General features: G+C 42.9%; 1 protein-coding gene across 2 annotated transcripts in view; it reads left to right on the forward strand.

The window, feature by feature from the left end:
- The window catches only part of LOC134753512 (uncharacterized), a 340,941-nt gene that overhangs the window by 306,181 nt on the left and 14,676 nt on the right, over positions 1 to 20,084 (forward strand). For both annotated transcript variants that reach the window (XM_063689408.1, XM_063689409.1), the window contains 3 exons: positions 5,297 to 5,444; positions 10,846 to 10,913; positions 11,982 to 12,129. In XM_063689408.1, coding sequence (XP_063545478.1) covers positions 5,297 to 5,444; positions 10,846 to 10,913; positions 11,982 to 12,129 — 364 coding nt within the window. The remainder of the gene's footprint in view (positions 1 to 5,296; positions 5,445 to 10,845; positions 10,914 to 11,981; positions 12,130 to 20,084) is intronic.

Here is a 20,084-nt window from a genome sequence, read left to right on the forward strand (position 1 = left end):
GCGTTGCAGCGGAATCCGTATTATTGAGGAATTCTTTTATTTTTTATATTTTGTTTGAGTATTTCTCATTGTGAATGCAAATAATTCGATATAATTGTGACCATTTTAGCTTTAATATTGTCTTCTGTTGCCGCAGAAAAATTGGCTGTTTCATACATTTTAGTTGGTCCATTTTCTATGGGAGGCAAAAATATTTTTTTGCGATTTTGTGGTTGGTCCCATAGTAAAAGTTGCTCAGTATAATCCCAAAACCTCCCTGGCATCGGAAATGCACATATTTTTTAGCCACCCTGTATATTAAATACATCGTTGTCTGAGTACAGTCGCCATCAGATATATCAGAGCGCCGGAAGTGCTCAAAATATCTGAACACGCACTCTAACGCCTTGACAATAGAGGCGTGTTCAGATATTTGTGAGCGCCTCGGGCGCTCCGATATATCTGATGGCGACTGTACCCAACACAAGCCTTCTTGAGATTACCGTGGGAGTTAGTCAATTTGTGTAAGAATGTCCCTATAATATTTATTTATTTATCTTTCGCTTGCTCGGGTATCAATATTTAATAAAAGCGGTTAAATAACAACTTTGCCCCTTTGTAAAACAAATAACTATGAATATGTTCAAAATGCGAAAGTTTTAAAACAATGTTATATTATATACATATATAATATTATGTATGGAGCAGCGTTGGGCTGATGACCTATCCCAGGCTGTGGGAAAGCAATGGATGGCAATAGCTTCAAACAGAAGCAAATGGATTGAGTTGGAGGAGGCCTTCACCCAAAGAGGGGTTCACCACTAAGCAAGTTAAGATAGATTCAACCTACAAATGTAACCTAAACTTAGTGTGAATAAACGGCTTTTTTATTATTTATTTATTTAATCTCTCGAATCCCCGTTCAGTATTGAACTCTAATTATTAAATTATTAAAGTAATTATGAATTATTGAAATACTGGGATCCACGTTCGGCATCCGAGAGGTTAAATGTGACGTTTTCAACCAAAAGGTACCACATTGTCGCTCGTCGATAAGGTTGATTTCGAATTGAAGCTATATGGAAATGGCGCCTTACTGACAAGCGACAATAAGTACGCTTTTGGTTGAAAATGGCACAAATAAACCACATTGGCTTATTACAAGTTACATTTTCGTTAATCCTTTGACTGATGCATTAATTAACGAAACCACTAATAATATCCGTAAATTAATATAACGGTTATTATAATAAATTTTCAGCAGCTCAAATAATTCTCGAGAACACAATTAATTATATTAATTTTCACTTCTACCCGTCGAGCGGTGTAGGTAATGTTGAAATAGTGTTGTGCTACTACTTTCAAAATTGGTACGTTTTTTGGCAATGTATTTGTACCTATCAAATCATGGATCATGTGGATTCATTGTTCATTCATGGTTAAGAAGGTATAAATTATACTGTAACAATTATAGATGTCAGATATAATTTTAATTTTATCTGACATATAAAAAAAAGACATGACTTTACAGTCGACGCTTCTACTTCTTTAGGTGCCATATAATCTACGAATGTCGGCTACCACAGTTCGGAACTCTCTATTTCCAGTTTTTCTATGGCGTGGCAGCGTCGATTCCCGTCCAACACCTAAGGTTATCCATCCAAGTTGTTTTTCTTTTCCCTCTGCCGCTTTTCCCTTCGATTTTTCCCTCTATTATCCCTTTAACGATAATTTGTCATGTCTGTATACATGTCCGGTGTTTCTTTTCATTAAAGTCGGCATTAGTACTCGTAATAGCGGATAAAATAACGTGCCAAAAGTATTTGGCACCCTGTAATGCTTTTCCAATTAGAGATAAATCTATACAGTTACAGAACTAGGTACAGAAGATTCACTACCTAACAAAACGCGACTACTACGCGCAAGGCGGCGCAGGCGCGTGCAGGCGTCCGTTCCATAGCGGTGTCCGGCAATTACTATAGCAAAACCTCAAAATTGAGGCGGCCGCAGGTACTTGTAGCGACGCGACGAAATTGCGGAGTGAGAAACGCCTGGTACGCAGGTCTATATGCCGGTCAATATAAGTCTAGTGAAACTGACCGTGAATCATTCAAAACTCTTAAGACGTCAGTCATTGACATGAACGTCAAATTTAATATGAATTTCTCTATAAATTGACGTGTCCTGCAGCAATTTAGTAGGCTGCATTACTGCAGCAGAACAGTTGTATTCCAGCGCGACATTACTGCCGGCTCCATTCCTGACGCAAATGTCAAAATCGATGTTACGGTTTGTAAGTTTGACATTTGCGGCAGCAATGCATTGGACGTAATGTCGCGATAAAACGCTGCCACAGAATTACCTCGCCCCGCGACAGCAGATTGACGAGCTTTTGCCGACCGCTCAGTACTGTTTTTAAGCAACTTACACAATGATGCATGCCGCGTACAGACGTGCCGTTCACACATAGAAACGCAAGTGATTTTTGATAAATGACGTGTCTGCCCTGTGACACTGCTGCAGTAATGCTAAATAGTCTTAATCCGAATGGTACTACCGACATCGGTACATGTACCAATACTCTTAGTACCGATATCGACACTTCTCTCCTCCCTACAGGCAGATTGAATGATTAAAATTCAGGCCAATTAGTTCCCGAGCTGCAGCAAAACAATTCGTGGTGACGGACGTACGGACAAATTAGATTCTGTCTTTTGTTGTAGAGCGATGGGTTCGCGACGAAAACGAAATATCAATAAGTTAAGGAATTTGTTTGGCTTTCTTTGTTTTGGTAAATGCTTGGTGGTAGACACCGTGGCCTATGGATACAGCGACGGAATATTAGATATACCCCCCTAGGATTTTTTTGACTTCGGAACATGTTGCTCTCTACAGTTCATGCATGTGTTTATGAAGTAAAAAAAAAAGCCGGCCAAGTGCGAGTCGGACTCGCGCATTAAGGGTTCCGTACCATTACGCGAAGAATGGCAAAAAAATCACGTTTGTTGTATGGGAGCCCCACTTAAATATTTATTTTATTCTGTTTTAAGTATTTGTTATAGCGGCAACAGAAATACATCATCGGTGAAAATTTCAGCTGTCTAGCTATCACGGTTCATGAGATACAGCCTGGTGACGGACAGACGGACAGTGGAGTCTTAGTAATAGGGTCCCGTTTTTACCCTTTGGGTACGGAACCCTAAAAAGTAGTGCTGTATTATGTATGAATGTCAGTATTCACACTACTGTATAACACCGTCCGCTCTAAACGCGTCGAGAAATAATATGATTGAGTTTCATTTTATGAATGCCTAATGAACTTTGCTCATTTGCCGCCGGTTCATGAGATACAGCCTGGTGACAGACAGACGGACAGACAGACAGACTGTGGAGTATTAGTAATAGGGTCCCGTTTTTACCCTTTTGGTACGGAACTCTAAAAATGCACTAAAAGCTTAGTCTATATACTCGTATATTCCGTCGCTGTTTATTATTTATTAATAAAAGGTCGGCTAATAAAAAGCAAATTAAAACAATAAGTAGATTCAAATTCACATAGCAACCATCTAGGTTTCTATAGAACCCTAGGTAACCTAACAAAGACTTTTGTTTTAAAATCAAAATGGCGGTACACAATGGTTATGAATTCATGCGCGAGACCAGGTGTTTTATTGAAGGATATCCTGTAGAAATACTGAGAATCAAAGGTGTTTTGATAAACGTGCTTTGTTTAAAACGACGAAGTAATTACAGAATGAGTGTTTCATACAATATAATAAAATAAATAAATAAATAAATATTATAGGACATTCTTACACAGATTGACTAAGTCTCACCGTAAGCCCAAAAATACATAGAAAACACCCATGACTCAGGAGCAATATCTGTGCTCATCACACAAATAAATGCCCTTACCGGGATTCGAACCCAGGACCATCGGCTTCACAGGCAGGGTTACTACCCACTAGGCCAGACCGGTCGTCAATATATATTTACTGAATTGCCTCACCTCAACCAGTATATAAACAAATAAATATTTGGAGACAATCTTAATTCCAATAAAGCATAGCTTATGGATAGCAGGCGACGATATAAATACTTATATAGATAAATACCTTACTTCGATACATAGATAACATCCTTAACTCGGGAAAAAATATTCGTGTTAAACACACAAATAAGTGCCCTTCGGGATTCGAACCCAGGTCACAGAATAAGTAATATTATTATCATACAGAACGGCCACGCACCGCCCCGCCCCGACTCGAATTACCTCTGCCCGCGACAGAAATCTGGCGGAATTCTAGCGTAGGAGTACCTATCAAACAGAGAGTACTCAGTATATAACGGGGAGTGTATAACGGGGAGTGCTCCGAGGAATTGTTCGGATTAATCCCTGCAGCTTCTTTTCGCCATCGCCCTACGCGAAAACATTACCATCCTCACCACTTAGATGGTTGGCAGTCCTCAACTGTACGTTTCTCTAGAAACTTCCTGCCTCGCACAGCTAAACTGTGGAATGAACTGTCGCCTGCGGTATTTCCGGACCGATATGACCTTCAAACCTTCAAGAAAAGAGCGTATTCCCATCTTAAAGGCCGGCAACGCACTTACAACCCCTCTGGTGTTGCGGGTGTCCATGGGCGGCGGTAATCGCTTTCCATCAGGTGATCCGTCTGCTCGTTTGCCTCCTATTTCATAAAAAAAAAAAAAAAAAAAAGTAGTATTTTTAAGCAACTTACTCACACTATGACGCATGATGGGTGTACAGACGTGCCGTTCACACATAGAAACTGATTTTTGATGTATAGCGTGTCCGTCCTGTGCCCAGGTCCTCGTGCTTCGTAGTAGGGTCATTCTGTTTATTTATTACTGCAGGTTTTTATGTCCCCAGAAAAAACAATATATGTTTTTATTTGTTAATTATGTAATTTTTTAAATCGTGTAACAAAAAGAAATAAAACTATGAAAACGGATTATATCGCGTATATTGAATTTATAATACATCCCGACGTTTCGAACTCTTTACAGCGTTCGTGGTCAACGGGTGACTGAGGAAAAATTACAAAGTGCAAAAATACCCACATACTAAAATAATGAACAATCATCCGTTTTCATAGTTTTATTTCATGAGTAACTATCGCGGTAACCGAAGACAATATCGTGTAACAAAGTTGTCAAAAGAGTAAAAGAGCTGGGACAGTAACATAGTTGTATATTTGCATACTCCAGGCTCGAAAATCAGCTCTAAAATGTTGAACATTGTTAAAATAAACAAGAATACATTTGAATAAACATATATGTTTATCTATTTCAGGTGGAGGCTGCACATTCCCCGAGTCCTGGACGGGCGCCTGGTTCCAGTCCGGAGTTCCAGGGCTGGTGTCGATCAACCAGACACACATACAGTCCAAAGGGGAGTGCTCGGAGACGGAGAGCTATGACAAATTCCTGTTATATGACAGGTGAGTGCAAGTCGGGTACAATGAGCCAGTCGGACACACTGAACCACAGCTAAATGACAGCTAACTGATATAATTCCAATAGTGTTGTAATATAATACTATCATTGTATTATTTAAAATGTATTTTCTTTATTGTTATTTATTTTAATGATAGAAAATGTATTTTTCCTTCCTTTAAACTGTTCCTGACGTGTAATGTTTTGTGTGCATTTACGAAATAAATGATTATGATTATGATGTTCAGTTCAAATGGACCTGTCAGTCTGCTTCATCAGACGATATTATTATAATTTTCACTGGCACATCTGTCTTTCATAAATATTTTATATGCTTTTGAAGCGTATAGTTTTACTTTCTGAATGTAAACAAAGTTATTACAAGCTTTTTATTAACTTGCAATGTACCTATGTATGTATGTACGGGTCAAATCTTGCAATTAAGAGCCAACAGGAGTGGTCATTTCTCCATACAAACGTACTCGACTGTTTCCTCCGTGGTTTTTGAAGCTAGAGCAATGATTTTTTCAACACAGATTAATATTGTCAATATCTGTGTCGGTGTGTTTTGCTTTTTTTGATATTTTTGTTTTTTAAGGCGCTAGAGCCCTTCACACATGGCCAAAAATGGCCTCACTGACTATGCCGCAATAAGAGGCGTGGTATTCAAAACTGGTATCAATTAGCCAAAAAATCAAAACAGTCCGACACAGACAATTTCATAATCATTCAGATTTCCAAATTTGGTTACGATTGGTTAAGTTTTGGAGGAGGAAACAGTCGAGTACAAAACCTCGATTTTTGAGATTTTTACGCAGGATTTTTCGCCTAAGCTGCAGTTGTTCTTATCGCACTAATTTTAGGGGCGGGGTCAAGTTTCTAAATACGTACACAGACAGAAAAGTGATGGGCAATAGTCGACATTAAATGTCGATAATCTAGTGATGTGATAAGATCGATAAACCTTTTCAAAGTCGCGATTTGCCTCTTAGTAGGCGAAGTAAGTAAAGTGAGTATGCACTTTGGCCTCAGGGGATATCGTTTAACACTATTTATTATTCCTTGGTTCATACAAAGCTGAGCTGACGCACTAGCTACGAGATTAAGTCCTGGTAACCCGCGAAAAAGGGACGGGAAAAGTCGGCTTCTGCGGTCCACTATGAGATCAAATTTGGTATAATTATTGTGTAAATTAGGGACGAATAATTTATTTTAGAAATAATAGTTTCACATTTTCATACACAAATCTGAATATATGAACGAAACATTAAAATCATATATAATTTTTGGTCACTGATTTGCTCTTTAGAAGCAAATTGTGGTGATTTGCACTAAAAATTAATTACACAATTTAGTCCATTTATTCGTTATTTAGAAAAGTATCAGTTCTAAGTACGTATTCATACATTTGATTGTAAAAAGAATTAGTAATACTTTGGTTAAAATATTGTTTTATATTTTACAATTTTCACTATTATTCTAAAATTTATTTTAAATAAAGTATTACTTTTATTAAATCGTTTATGACGTGATCTTATTAAGTATGTATATGAAAAGGGCTCCACGAGGCGAAATACTTTTTACGCCAATTATTTTCTTTTTTTTTTATTTACAACAAAGACGAAAGTTCGAGAAAAATGTGGTTACTTAATAATTGCCTAACTTGTTGAAAAAATAACTTTACATACTATCAACTTATAACCGTAGTATATTCCATGATATGTTTTAAATGCACCATATTTTTTTCTAATTTTTAAAAGAATATTTAATACCTTTAAAATAATATCTGTCTGTCTGTCAATCTATCTGTCAGTCTGACACCAGGCTGTATCTCATGAACCGTGATAGCTAGACAGTTGCAATTTTTACAGATGATGTATTTCTGTTGCCGCTATAACAAGAAATACTAAAAACAGAATAAAATAAATATTTAAGTGGGGCTCCCCAAACAACAAACGTGATTTTTTTGCTGTTTTTTGCGTAATGGTACGTTTGCGTTTTTTGTTAATAGCTTTTGAACTTTTTTTATGTGGGAACGCTTCGAATACATTTTTCTAGACATCATTCCGAATCTAATGAGGTATCATACGTATTTTTAGGAGTTAGTATCTCTATTAGTGGCAGCCGTACAAGCCCAATTTCAAAGAAAAACCGCAAATGGATGTACAAGTTAGCCGTTTGGCACACGCATACTGAGGTCAAAACAAAATTTTTGACCCGCAGTTCCTAAAAAAATCCCTTAGGAAGGGTGTGCTACAACATTTTTTTTTTGTATGGAAAAAAACATTTTTTTTTTTCAAAAACCTATCGTGTGTGGTATCATACGAAAGGGCTTTTTGAGGCGATTCTAAAAGTATACCAAATCATTACATTTTAGCCATTTTTTTTGTAAATTAAAACAAATAGAATTTTCAAAACATACCAAGTTTGGGGTCAAGTTAAAGGGTTAAAGAGGTATTTCCCGTTGGATATATGGATATTACGTATCCTTGTATGATTAATATGTACCGTATCTGCAGTACAGTTCCATAAGTCTCGTAAAATAGGTATTGAAGTAGAACGGCCGGTCCGGGCCGTAGCAACTACGCTCGCATTCCATTGCTAATTGTTCTGTTTATAAGTTATTGATATACCCGACAAAAAAAAAAAAAACAAAAAAAAGTGTTTTTTGTTTAATTTAGTTTAATTTGTATACTTTTAGTTTAAGTCATATATGTTAATACCTACAGTATTAAGTTATTTGTTATAGGTTAAGTGTGCGCTCACCGATAAAATGTATTTTGCGTGAAAAAACAATTAATTCTCGTGTAAGTGAATATTATGTATTCTTATGAGAAAATAAAGATCTTTAAACCTGTGTCACTTTGTATTTAAAAAAAAACTAAATAAAATTATTTTTAAAATTCCTTTTTTTGGGTTAGATATGAGGAAATCACGTATCATTTTTGGTATATTGTACAAAAAAAAATCAGCCATATCGTATCTGGAGGAGCCCAAACTTGGTATGTTTTGAAAATTCTTTTTGTTTCAATTTAAGAAAAATGGCTAAAATGTAATGATGTGATATATTTTCAGAATCGCTTCAAAAAGCCCTTTCGTATGATAGATAAGAGAAGAATACGATAGGTTTAAAAAAAAAAGTTTTTTATACAAAAAAAAAGATTTTTTATACAAAAAAAAGTTTCAGCACTCCCCTCCCAAGGGATTTTTTTTTAGGAACTGCGGGTCGATAATTTTGTTTTGACCTCTAGTATACGTGTACCAAACGGCTAACCTGTACATCGATTTGCGGTTTTTTAATGCGAACAGCTTACACTATATTTTTAACCACCTTGAACGTTTTGTAGACTAGACTATTGTCCCAAATTGGGGTTTCTTATTCATTCCGACCAGGATTAGGAGCTCTTCAAACATACCTATTTTAATCAAAATCTGACTCATAAATAAAAAACGGACCATTAATAAAACTGTATAATTACATCAACGTAAGAAATATCTCATGTCACATGTTTCTTTGTTATGATAATTTTATCTAACCTGAGGCTTTCTTTTTTTCTAATCAACGAAGCCGGAGAGCGACAAATTTGTTTTTCATCACACTTGCTCGAAAAAATCTTATTTCATGCAGGTGTACTGAAGGGAAAACAAAAGGCCTATATTGTTCCCGCGGGAGTTATAGCTTTCTTTTTTTAATTAGATATGTCACTAATTCATACGAAGTACGAACCAAGTAAGTTATAAGTAAAATACTTTGTTTAAAGTATAAGGGTGTGTAAGGGAGTTTTACTTCTAAAATACTGACAATTATAATTTAGTATTTTTGTTTATAATATTTAATTGGATTAATTTAATAGCCGTTTTTACACAAAATTTTCAATCGTGGCTGAATGCCGAAGGTCTGTGCCTTAGATGCCTAACCTGTCAAGAAATGACAATATGGCGGACGAATATTTGAAATGTCACCGTATTTTATAATTATTTCCCTGAAAATTTAGTTTTTCATCACAAGTGTAACGAAAACCATTGTGTAACTCCGGGGGTAAGAATATTGTAAACTCCTCCTTTACAAAATCTCACTTACCCCCCTCGTTGCACAATGTAGGTACTAATAGCACAGCGTGTCGAAAGTTGATACTTTCCGCACGGAAACGAGAAAAGAAATGATTGTTTTTTTACTCTCCTGTAAAAGTCAAAATGTTATTTGGATTGCAGGTTGTAGAAGGATATTGAATTCAGCTACCTAAAATCAAGAAGTTAAATCACAATAACAGGAAATAAGTAAACGCTCAGTGGTGGTAGCGAGCTAAGCTAACAGAAAAAGTTTGTAAGAACTAGCTATAGCCTATGATATGCCTATATAGCGGGCCGCGACCGCGACGCGACTTGCAGGCATAAGGTCCGTGAGCGCAAATGACGTGCGCGTCTGTGTGCGTGCACCACACACACGGGGATATGGCGGCGCCGCCCCCGTCAGCGCGACGGAGATAATCAGTTTGAAATCTCAAAATTGAGAATTCGCTCAGCTCCTGTTGGCTCTTAAAATTTGACCCACTTACCGACTTCCAATGAAGGTAAAAGTTTGCATACATATGTAAGTCGGGTGACAATGCAATATTATGGTACCATCGAGCTGATCTGATGATAGAGAGAGGAGGTGGCCATAGGAACTCTGTAATAAAACAACGAAACTCAATTGTGTTTGGTGTTTTTAGAATTGTCTCGATGGGTTTTAGTTGCCTGTGGAAAGAAAAGTACAGTTAGCGATAAAAGCTTGTACAAAAAATTAAAATATAGTACATTATTGTCGAGGCTCGGAAGTAGCTACTTGCTGGCTGAGGATTCGTTTTAAACGGACGACCTTGGGAGTCCGTTTAATTGAATCCGAAGCCAGCAAGTAGCCTTCCAGCCGAGTCATATATAGTGCTTTTCTCAAAAATGGCGCAATAAATGCAAATATAATAGAAATATTTTACAGAAGCAACGTTCTTATGTATATATTTTCACAGAAAAAAGTAAAAAGATTTGCTTTGCCGCCGTTTTATTTTTTTTATTAAAAATGGAAGTGTATTTGTCTGCTGAAAATACGCCAACCTATTTGAGACACCTAAATAGTCGCGGTACCAACATTATAATAATAAGTACTGATCATCTGTTTTGCTGTTTAATGGACCTATGCCTTCATTTGATATGGTCACTTCAACTTTTAAAAAGTTTGCAACTCGACAAATAATGGAATTTGTATGCAACATTGCAGTCCCGAAATCGAGACTGCAATGTTTTTAACTTTTTAATTTTTGACTGACCATAAACTACGCACTTCGCGACCTACTTTTTAACCGGCAACGTCGACTTTGCCGTCCATTTTTGAGAAAAAATATTTTTCATATACGTTTTCTTATTTTTCAGGAGTGACGACTGCTACAGATGTATGGTGATACACGAAAAGCACAGATATGTGTTACAGTATAAAGAAAGTAAGTGCCCTAATATTCAATTGAAATATTTTTTAATGGCGCCATCAATAATATTTTTGTATGGAATGATACAAATAGAGTAATCTTGCGAGCTTTAACAAAATTTAAAAAGTATGATCATCCGGCAGAAACCATAAAAAAAAACCCTATGGCTGTACATTTTACTACTGAATCCTGTAGTCTGTATGAATCTTCTCAAATGATTTTTACGCCTAAGACCCTAATCTGTTAAATAAAAGCCATTGTTTCGTTTATGTGAGCTGTCGGCCATTGTGTCTGTGTGTGTGCGCGTGCCAAAGCAACAATGTCGTTTAAATAGCGGCTGTATCGTGGTGGTTTTAAGGTTAGACTTTCTTCGCGTAGGGCCAGTCCCACAAGACACCACTCTATCGCTGTACGCTTTTTTAGGCGTACTAGAAGTATGTAGGTACTGTATGCGTATAATCTTTTCTAATACCATAGAGAAACAAGCAAGCATACCGTGCTCAGTCCATACGTACATAAAACACATTTACAATAAGTTTCAAGTGAGATGCGTTGCGAAAAGTTATTTGATTCAAGCTTAGTAACCCTGCCGCCCATTATTAAGTGAAAAATCCCTTGTATGGCGTCCGTACTATCAAAGATAGATATAACTCCGTAATAGATGGATACAGTCTTAGGAAAAAACGTGCCTCGAAAATCACGAAAATTTGATTCTCGATCAGATGGCGCCACTAGTTTTGGCCTACTCTCGTATAGAGGGCGTTGATTGTTTCGTTTGTTATTTATAATTTTAACGCATACCAGTGAAAGAACATGGGTCAAAATCATATAAAAATAATTAATGCAAATAAAAAAATCATTTATCCATATTTAAATACATTTTAACGTATTTTTATAAATCTTCATTTTTAGTTTTAAAGTATGTCGATAGATGGCAGTGAATTTACTGTGGTTATAAAATTTACTATGACAGTACCGCTCTATGTTATTATATCCTCATTGGCACTATGGACTGAACCCTCTAAGCTTACTTATTCATGTATGGTTAATAACTATAAACTAACTGTTATCTTTATTTTTCAGCATACTGCTCTCCAAAAGAGACCTTGTCGTCGCTCTGCGACACAATCACAGGCGACGCCGCGCTGTACTCCATGTTCCGTAAGGACCCCGCGCCGACGCCGCAGCCCTGCCCGTTCAGACCTGCACCGTTTACGTTTACATATAACCGGTAATTTTATATTTCCAGTTCGGAGAGACCCCCTCTACCCTCGATCCCCAACTAACCACTCAGCATCCAACCCCGACCCTTCAAATCCCAACTTCCAGAACCCTCAATATCCAAACGCCGTAACCTCGATACCTCAACCCCAAACCGATCTCTCAACCCAGCCGGGCTAGCACATGATTGGCGCGAGAGTATCTCGCCGTGACATAGACTACCCGTCCCCCTTTAATTCATACAGTTAGTAAAAGACGGGCTGTCGCGTCAATCATGTGCTCGGCCTACAGAACCCGGATTCCTCAACCCCTCAATAATTGTACACGACGCGCATAGTATTTTGTAACTTAGAGTCATTTTAACATGTAATAATTTTAAGTCGCGTCACGTATAGAAATAAATGGTATTTAGTATGTTTTTATAACAGGACAAAGTATGAGTAGCATACTTTGTACCTCTTAAAGGAATCCAATAAGAGAATTCCAATTAGGTAAAGTTAGGATTGCAATATAATTTAATTAAGATAGGCTTATAACAAATAAAGAATTTTCCTCATTGTGTTTCATTACGTAGATCTGTATAAGAAAATAGGGCAAAAGTATACGCAACCTTATTCTAATAAGAAATTGTGATAATAGAATAGAATCTAATAAGATAGGTAGGATAAATAAATAAAACATGTAATTTGTTAATATATAACTTTAATAAATAAAGAGAAACGTAGGAGAGTCGAGGAAAGAGAGGTCTGCGCATGCGCGAAGCGCAGACGCCCGCGCCGGCGCGGCGCGGGGGACGAGGTCTTTAAATATGGAGGGAATAAAAGGCGGTGCGCCGGCCATAGGAAGCCATTACGAATCGAGCAGCCGAGCAAGAAACACCTCTCCAAAAGAAGAAAAGAAGACCTCTCCGACCTCGACCCTCCTGCATCTGATTTAAGAAGAGCTCCAGTTGTTTTACTCCATCCTTGCCGCCTATGCCGCACCCTATACAGTCCACACCCCTACGATAGATCTCAAGACAACAAGATTAGGGCCTAACACTCACATTGTTTGGTCCTCGTCGAAGCCGGATCTCTGAAGCAAGAAAAAATAGCAAGATGGCAGTAACAAGAAGCAACCACGGCAGAGAAGAAAATTCGTCAGATGAAACGCAGGCCACGGACCAGACCGGCGATACATCTGGTACAGGAGAGACGTCAGGCACAGGCGAGACGTCACGAACAGGCGATACGTCACGCACAGGCGAGACGTCAGGCACAGGCGAGACGTCGGGCACGGGCGAGACGTCAGGCACGGGCACCACCACAAGAACGCGCACTGCAACAGAAGCCAGCATCGCCGGCACCAGCACGAATGGGGGCCCAGCCGACACGTCGGGAATCAGAGCAACGCCTGCAGTTAGCACCGTCGCCACACTCGTCGGGCGAGATTCCGTCGAGTTAATGCCACCGCCGCCAGTTCCCGCTAAGCCCGCTCGGTCACACCGATCCAAGGCCTCCAGCAAGAGACTCCTCGCGGAGTTAGAGGCCAAGGAGAAGTTAGCCGAGCTGGAGCTGAAGCGCGTACAAGCCGAAACAGAACTAGCAAGAATCAGACAACAAAGACTCGACCTCGCCTCGTCAAGGGAAGAGTCTGAAGAGGAAGAGGACCTTGCTCCACAACGCATTGCCGATTGGTTCAACCGCCGCCCAGAACAACCAACAGCGATTGAAGAAGAGCCCGCCCATGAAGAAGCACACGTGCCGGCCCCGCGCGCCACTAGAAAACACGCGCGGCCGGAGGCCCCTCGAGCCGCCCACGCCATGGACGTGTCATCGCTGACCGCCGCCCTAACAGAAGCCATCCAAGCCGGCAAGTCCTACAGAAAATACATACCAGACCTGCCGACATTCAGTGGCCTATGCAACGAGTGGCTACAATTTAAAGCCGCGTACGACGAGTCCGCCCCCAGTTTCGCCGCAAGTGAAAACGTCGCCCGTATAAGAAAAAGCCTCAAGGGAGTAGCCTTGGAAGCCGTAAGCGCCCTCCTCATCAGCCGGCCGCACCCCGAGGACATCATTAAAGCACTAGAAAGAAGATACGGAAGGCCAGACGCATTACTCGTCAACGAACTGGAGAAGATGAAGGGACTGCCGCGACTCACCGACAGCCCGCGCGACCTGTGCATATTCGCCAGCAAGATCGCAAACACTGTCACGACTATCGAGATATTGAAGAAGCCTCAGTACCTCTACAATCCAGAGCTACTGCGGTCGATGGTCGATAAACTCACGCCTATACTTCGAAGCAAGTGGTACGACTACGCGGCCACGAGAGAAGATACGCCCGAGCTTAAGAAGATTGCCGACTTTCTAAACAACGAAGCCGACAAGTGCACGCCTTACGCTCCGCCTGAAAATACGACGGAGAACAAAGAAGTGAGGACCGCAAGAAAGAAGCCCGAGCGAACGTACGCCGCTACCGCCGACACTAAGAAGCCAAGAGAAGAGAAGCAAGCGTGCCCACTATGCGAACACGCTACTCACCAACTGCCGTCGTGCCCGCAATTCATCAAAATTGACACGAACGAGCGCTGGGAAGTAGCGAAGAAACACAACATTTGCTACCGATGCCTCGCTAGCAAGCATCGCCGCTTCGCGTGTCGTGCGAAGCCCTGCGGCCACCTGGGCTGCCCCATGAGACATCATCGCCTACTACATCACGAGAAGACGCCGCAGCCAGTCGCCGCTGCGCAAGTCGAGCCACCACAACAACATAAACCGGAAGAAATAGTGGCCTCGGCAGTGAACACAGTCGCCTGCGCACAACCACGAACGAGCCGCGCCTACCTGAAGATAGTGCCAGTAACACTGCGCGGCCCGCGAGCGACACTAGACACGTTCGCCCTATTAGATGAAGGCAGCACGGTGACAATCATCGACTCAGCACTGGCAGACGCACTCGGGCTAGACGGTCCCACTGAACCAATGTGGGTGCAAGGCGTAGGCGGGAAAGAGATGGAGCACAATCAGAGCAGGAGGGTCGAGGTCTTCATCAAGAATAAGCACGACAGCCAAGAACAACGCATAACGAACGCGCACACCGTCGGCAGCCTCGGCTTCACCACACAGTCGATCGGCATGGAAGAAATAGACGGCTGCGCGCACCTCCGGGGTATCAAGCACAAGTTAACCTACCGCGGTGCAACCCCACAAATACTCATCGGCCAGGACAACTGGGACCTGATCGTGTCACGAGAAATAAGAAAAGGCCGGCGCGGACAACTCGTCGCGTCGAGAACCCTACTAGGATGGGTACTTCACGGCTGTCGCACCACAAAAGCGAAGCCGATCGCCTACTGCTGCGCACATCTCACTCGTACCGGGCCGACCGAGAACATAGAAGAAACCATGAAGAATTATTTCGCCCTCGAGTCTCTATCAATCGAGCCGAGGCGACCCCGTAGTGATCCCGAACAACAAGCTCTACGCATACTAGAAGAAAAGAGCCGCCGCCTACCCAATGGCCGGTTCGAGACGGGGCTACTGTGGCGCAACGAAACAGAGAAGATACCTAACAATCGCACCGACGCACTCAAGCGGCTGCACACGCTCGAGAGGAAGCTGGATCGTGACGCAAGCCTAAAGCAACAATATAACGAACGCGTCAACAACCTACTTACCTCAAACTACGCCGAGCGCGCGACAACGCCCCCGAGTGACAGAACGTGGTACTTACCTCACTTCGCAGTCTGCAATCCAGAGAAGCCGAAGATTAGACTGGTCCACGATGCTGCGGCCACATCACACGGTCGCAGCCTCAACGACATGCTACATACGGGCCCAGATTTCCTACAATCGCTACCCGGCGTCATCATGAAGTTTCGACAACATAGCATCGCAGTCTCAGCCGACCTGAAAGAAATGTTCATGCAGATAAAAATAAGAGAAGAAGACCGGGACGCCCTCCGCTTCCTATGGAGGGGCGATCGCCGCGAGGGAGAACCAGAAGAGTACCGCATGACTTCCGTTATATTCGGCGCGTCATCATCACCGTGCACCGCCCTATACATAAAAAATAGGAATGCACAAGAACACGCGACACAGTACCCGCAAGCCGCGCGAGCGATAGAACGAAATCACTACATGGACGACTATCTACAAAGTTTCGACACAATAGAAGAGGCAAGACAAGTAACAAGAGACGTCGACTATGTGCACAAAAAAGCCGGGTTCCAGTTGCGAGGATGGGCCACGAACGAAAAAGAAGCAATAAGTAACGTCGTCGGCAGCGAAGAGCGAGAGGGAAATACTGTCCCTATCGGCGGGAGCGAGATAGAAAAAACGCTCGGCCTGCTATGGAACACAAATGAGGACAGTATCCGCTTTCGCCTCAATACAAGAAGAGCGCAGCCCGAAGTAATCAACGACCTGCGGCCTCCAACGAAGAGAGAAGCACTCAGTGTCATTATGTCAATTTTCGACCCGCTCGGCCTCATATCACCAATCACTACGCCGGCCAAGCGAATCATGCAAGACACGTGGCAACATAGCACAGGCTGGGACGAAGCGATACCAGAGCAGCTACACGAACGCTGGAGCGAATGGCTACGACAACTTCGAGACCTAGGTACCCTAAAAATACCTAGGTGCTACGACACTACGCCCGCCGCCACACACGAGCTGCATACTTTCGTCGACGCCAGTGAAGAAGCCTACGCCGCCGCAGTGTATTGGAGAATGACGCGAGCCGACGGCTCAGTCAGAATAGCCCTAGCCGCCGCAAAAAGTCGAGTCACACCCAGGAAACCGGTCTCCATTCCTAGATTGGAGCTACAAGCGGCCGTCCTAGGCGTACGGCTAGCAAAAACAGTCATAGAAGAACACGATTTCGAAATCACTTCGAAAACATATTGGAGTGACTCTCGCACGGCACTGGCATGGATACGCGCCGAGCCCCGCACATTCAAGACGTTCGTGGCACACAGACTCGCCGAAATAGAAGACTGCACTAAGAAAAACGAGTGGAGATGGGTACCGACAGCACACAACGTGGCCGACGACGCGACCCGCGCCACCCCGGCAGATTTCGACTCGCAACATAGATGGTTCACCGGCCCGCCCTTTCTCTATGAACAAAAAGAGACTTGGCCCCACGAGAATAAGGTCGAAGTTCCCGCGACCGGCGAAGAAAAAGAGACGTGCGCTGCGATCGCCGTCCCTACGCAAGATAAACACGCAGCTATACCCGAGATCGAACGCTTCTCAAAATGGATGCGGCTGCTGCGAGCGACCGCGCGCGTGCTACAGTTCATCGACCTAGTGCGCCCTCAACCCCGCGCGCCCGCCCCGCCCGCGACACAACTTATCGCGGCGGCGAAGCGCAAGCGGACACGAGCGAACGCGGAACAAGACGGCGCATGGAACAAACGCACGCAACACACGCGCGTGCCCGCCAAGAGTGCAGCTACCCAACCCCAAGAAGAGAAGAAATACTTAACGCTAGAAGCCAAATACCTAAACGCCGCCGAAAAGTTACTAATACGCGCCTCACAAGAAGATAGCTACGAGAAAGAGAGAAGGCGAATAGCGAGCGGCCGTACGCCCGACAAGGACGACCGACTGGCCAAGCTGAGTGTTTATATGGACGAGGACTGTATCATACGACTACGGGGAAGAATAGCGGCGGCCGGCAACATACAAGAAGAGACAGTGCAACCAGTAGTGCTATATGGGAAGCATCACTACACGAAATTGTATGTTTCTCATGTGCATGAACAATTACATCATGGCGGTACGGAAATAGTGGTGAACGAGTTGCGACAGCGAGTGCACATAGTGAAAATAAGGCCGACAGTGAAACAAGTGATCGCTCAGTGTCCGAGATGTCGACTACGTCGTGCGAAGCCCGCGGCCCCGGCCACTGGTGACCTACCGGCGGCACGCCTGGCGCATCATGTGAGGCCCTTTACCTACACGGGTCTAGACTACTACGGGCCGCAAGAAGTCACAGTGGGACGTCACAGAGAAAAAAGGTACGTCGCGCTGTTCACATGTATGACGTCGAGGGCCGTACACCTAGAAATGGTAGCCTCACTAAGCACGGACTCGGCCATCAACGCACTACGCCGTTTCATTGCCCGGCGCGGGTGCCCTACAGAGCTGTGGAGTGACAACGGGACCGCCTTCAGAGGAGCCAACCGCGAGTTGACGGAAGCCATGAGAGACGCCGCCCACGCGCGCCGCATAAACTGGCGTTTCCTACCCCCCGCCGCACCCTTCATGGCGGGCGTGTGGGAACGTATGGTGCGCACGGTGAAAGAAGCTATGAAGGCCACCCTACATGAAAAATACCCGAGCGACGAGACTCTACAAACCCTACTGGCGGAGGCGGAGGCGACGGTCAACTCGAGGCCCATAACCTACGTAGCGGTGAATCCAGAAGACCCGCCGGCACTGACTCCAAACATGATCCTGCTCGGGCCGGACTGCTACACCCCGGCTCCCGGCACCTTCGAAGAGAGCGACATGAACGCGCGACAACACTGGAGGCGCGCCCAGCAGCTGGCCGACACCTTCTGGCAGCGCTGGGTTCGCGAGTACGCGCCGCTACTACAACACCGGCGGGAGCCCCACGGCGCAGGAGTCACCCCGGCCGTCGGCGATGTCGTAATAATATGCGACTCCAACCTCCCCCGCAACATATGGCCACGTGGAATAGTGAAGCAGACGTATCCGGGCAAGGACGGCGTGGTACGAGTCGTGGACGTCACCACCAGCAGAGGACACGTGCTGAGGCGGCCAACAAAGAAGATCGTCGTGCTACCAGTGGGATCGCAAGGCGACGGCGGGAGAAATGTACACGACGCGCATAGTATTTTGTAACTTAGAGTCATTTTAACATGTAATAATTTTAAGTCGCGTCACGTATAGAAATAAATGGTATTTAGTATGTTTTTATAACAGGACAAAGTATGAGTAGCATACTTTGTACCTCTTAAAGGAATCCAATAAGAGAATTCCAATTAGGTAAAGTTAGGATTGCAATATAATTTAATTAAGATAGGCTTATAACAAATAAAGAATTTTCCTCATTGTGTTTCATTACGTAGATCTGTATAAGAAAATAGGGCAAAAGTATACGCAACCTTATTCTAATAAGAAATTGTGATAATAGAATAGAATCTAATAAGATAGGTAGGATAAATAAATAAAACATGTAATTTGTTAATATATAACTTTAATAAATAAAGAGAAACGTAGGAGAGTCGAGGAAAGAGAGGTCTGCGCATGCGCGAAGCGCAGACGCCCGCGCCGGCGCGGCGCGGGGGACGAGGTCTTTAAATATGGAGGGAATAAAAGGCGGTGCGCCGGCCATAGGAAGCCATTACGAATCGAGCAGCCGAGCAAGAAACACCTCTCCAAAAGAAGAAAAGAAGACCTCTCCGACCTCGACCCTCCTGCATCTGATTTAAGAAGAGCTCCAGTTGTTTTACTCCATCCTTGCCGCCTATGCCGCACCCTATACAGTCCACACCCCTACGATAGATCTCAAGACAACAAGATTAGGGCCTAACACTCACAATAATATTATTGTGAAAAGAATGCATGTAAACGATGAGATGACAGGCAACGGGACCGAAAGAAAATACTATATCGTTTCCAAGTGAATGGGACAAGGGCAAGCGAATGATAAACGCCACTCTCTATTCGTCAAAAGAGACTCAAGTATACATATTTACTGCTGTGCGTCTAACAAAACTACGCAAAATAGTAGGATTAATTACAGGACATAACACATTGAACAAACACCTCCACAATATGGGAAAAACAGACAGCCCCATGTGCAGAGCGTGCATGGAAGAAGAGGAAACAACAAAACACATTCTCCTAGACTGCAAACAGGTAGAAGTATACAGGAGCAAATACCTAGGGACACAGTTACAGAACAGAACAGAACAGAAATCATTTATTCAGACAACACATA

This window comes from Cydia strobilella, chromosome 27 (assembly GCF_947568885.1).
Source record: "Cydia strobilella chromosome 27, ilCydStro3.1, whole genome shotgun sequence".
In the NCBI taxonomy this organism is placed as follows: Eukaryota; Metazoa; Arthropoda; class Insecta; order Lepidoptera; family Tortricidae; genus Cydia; species Cydia strobilella.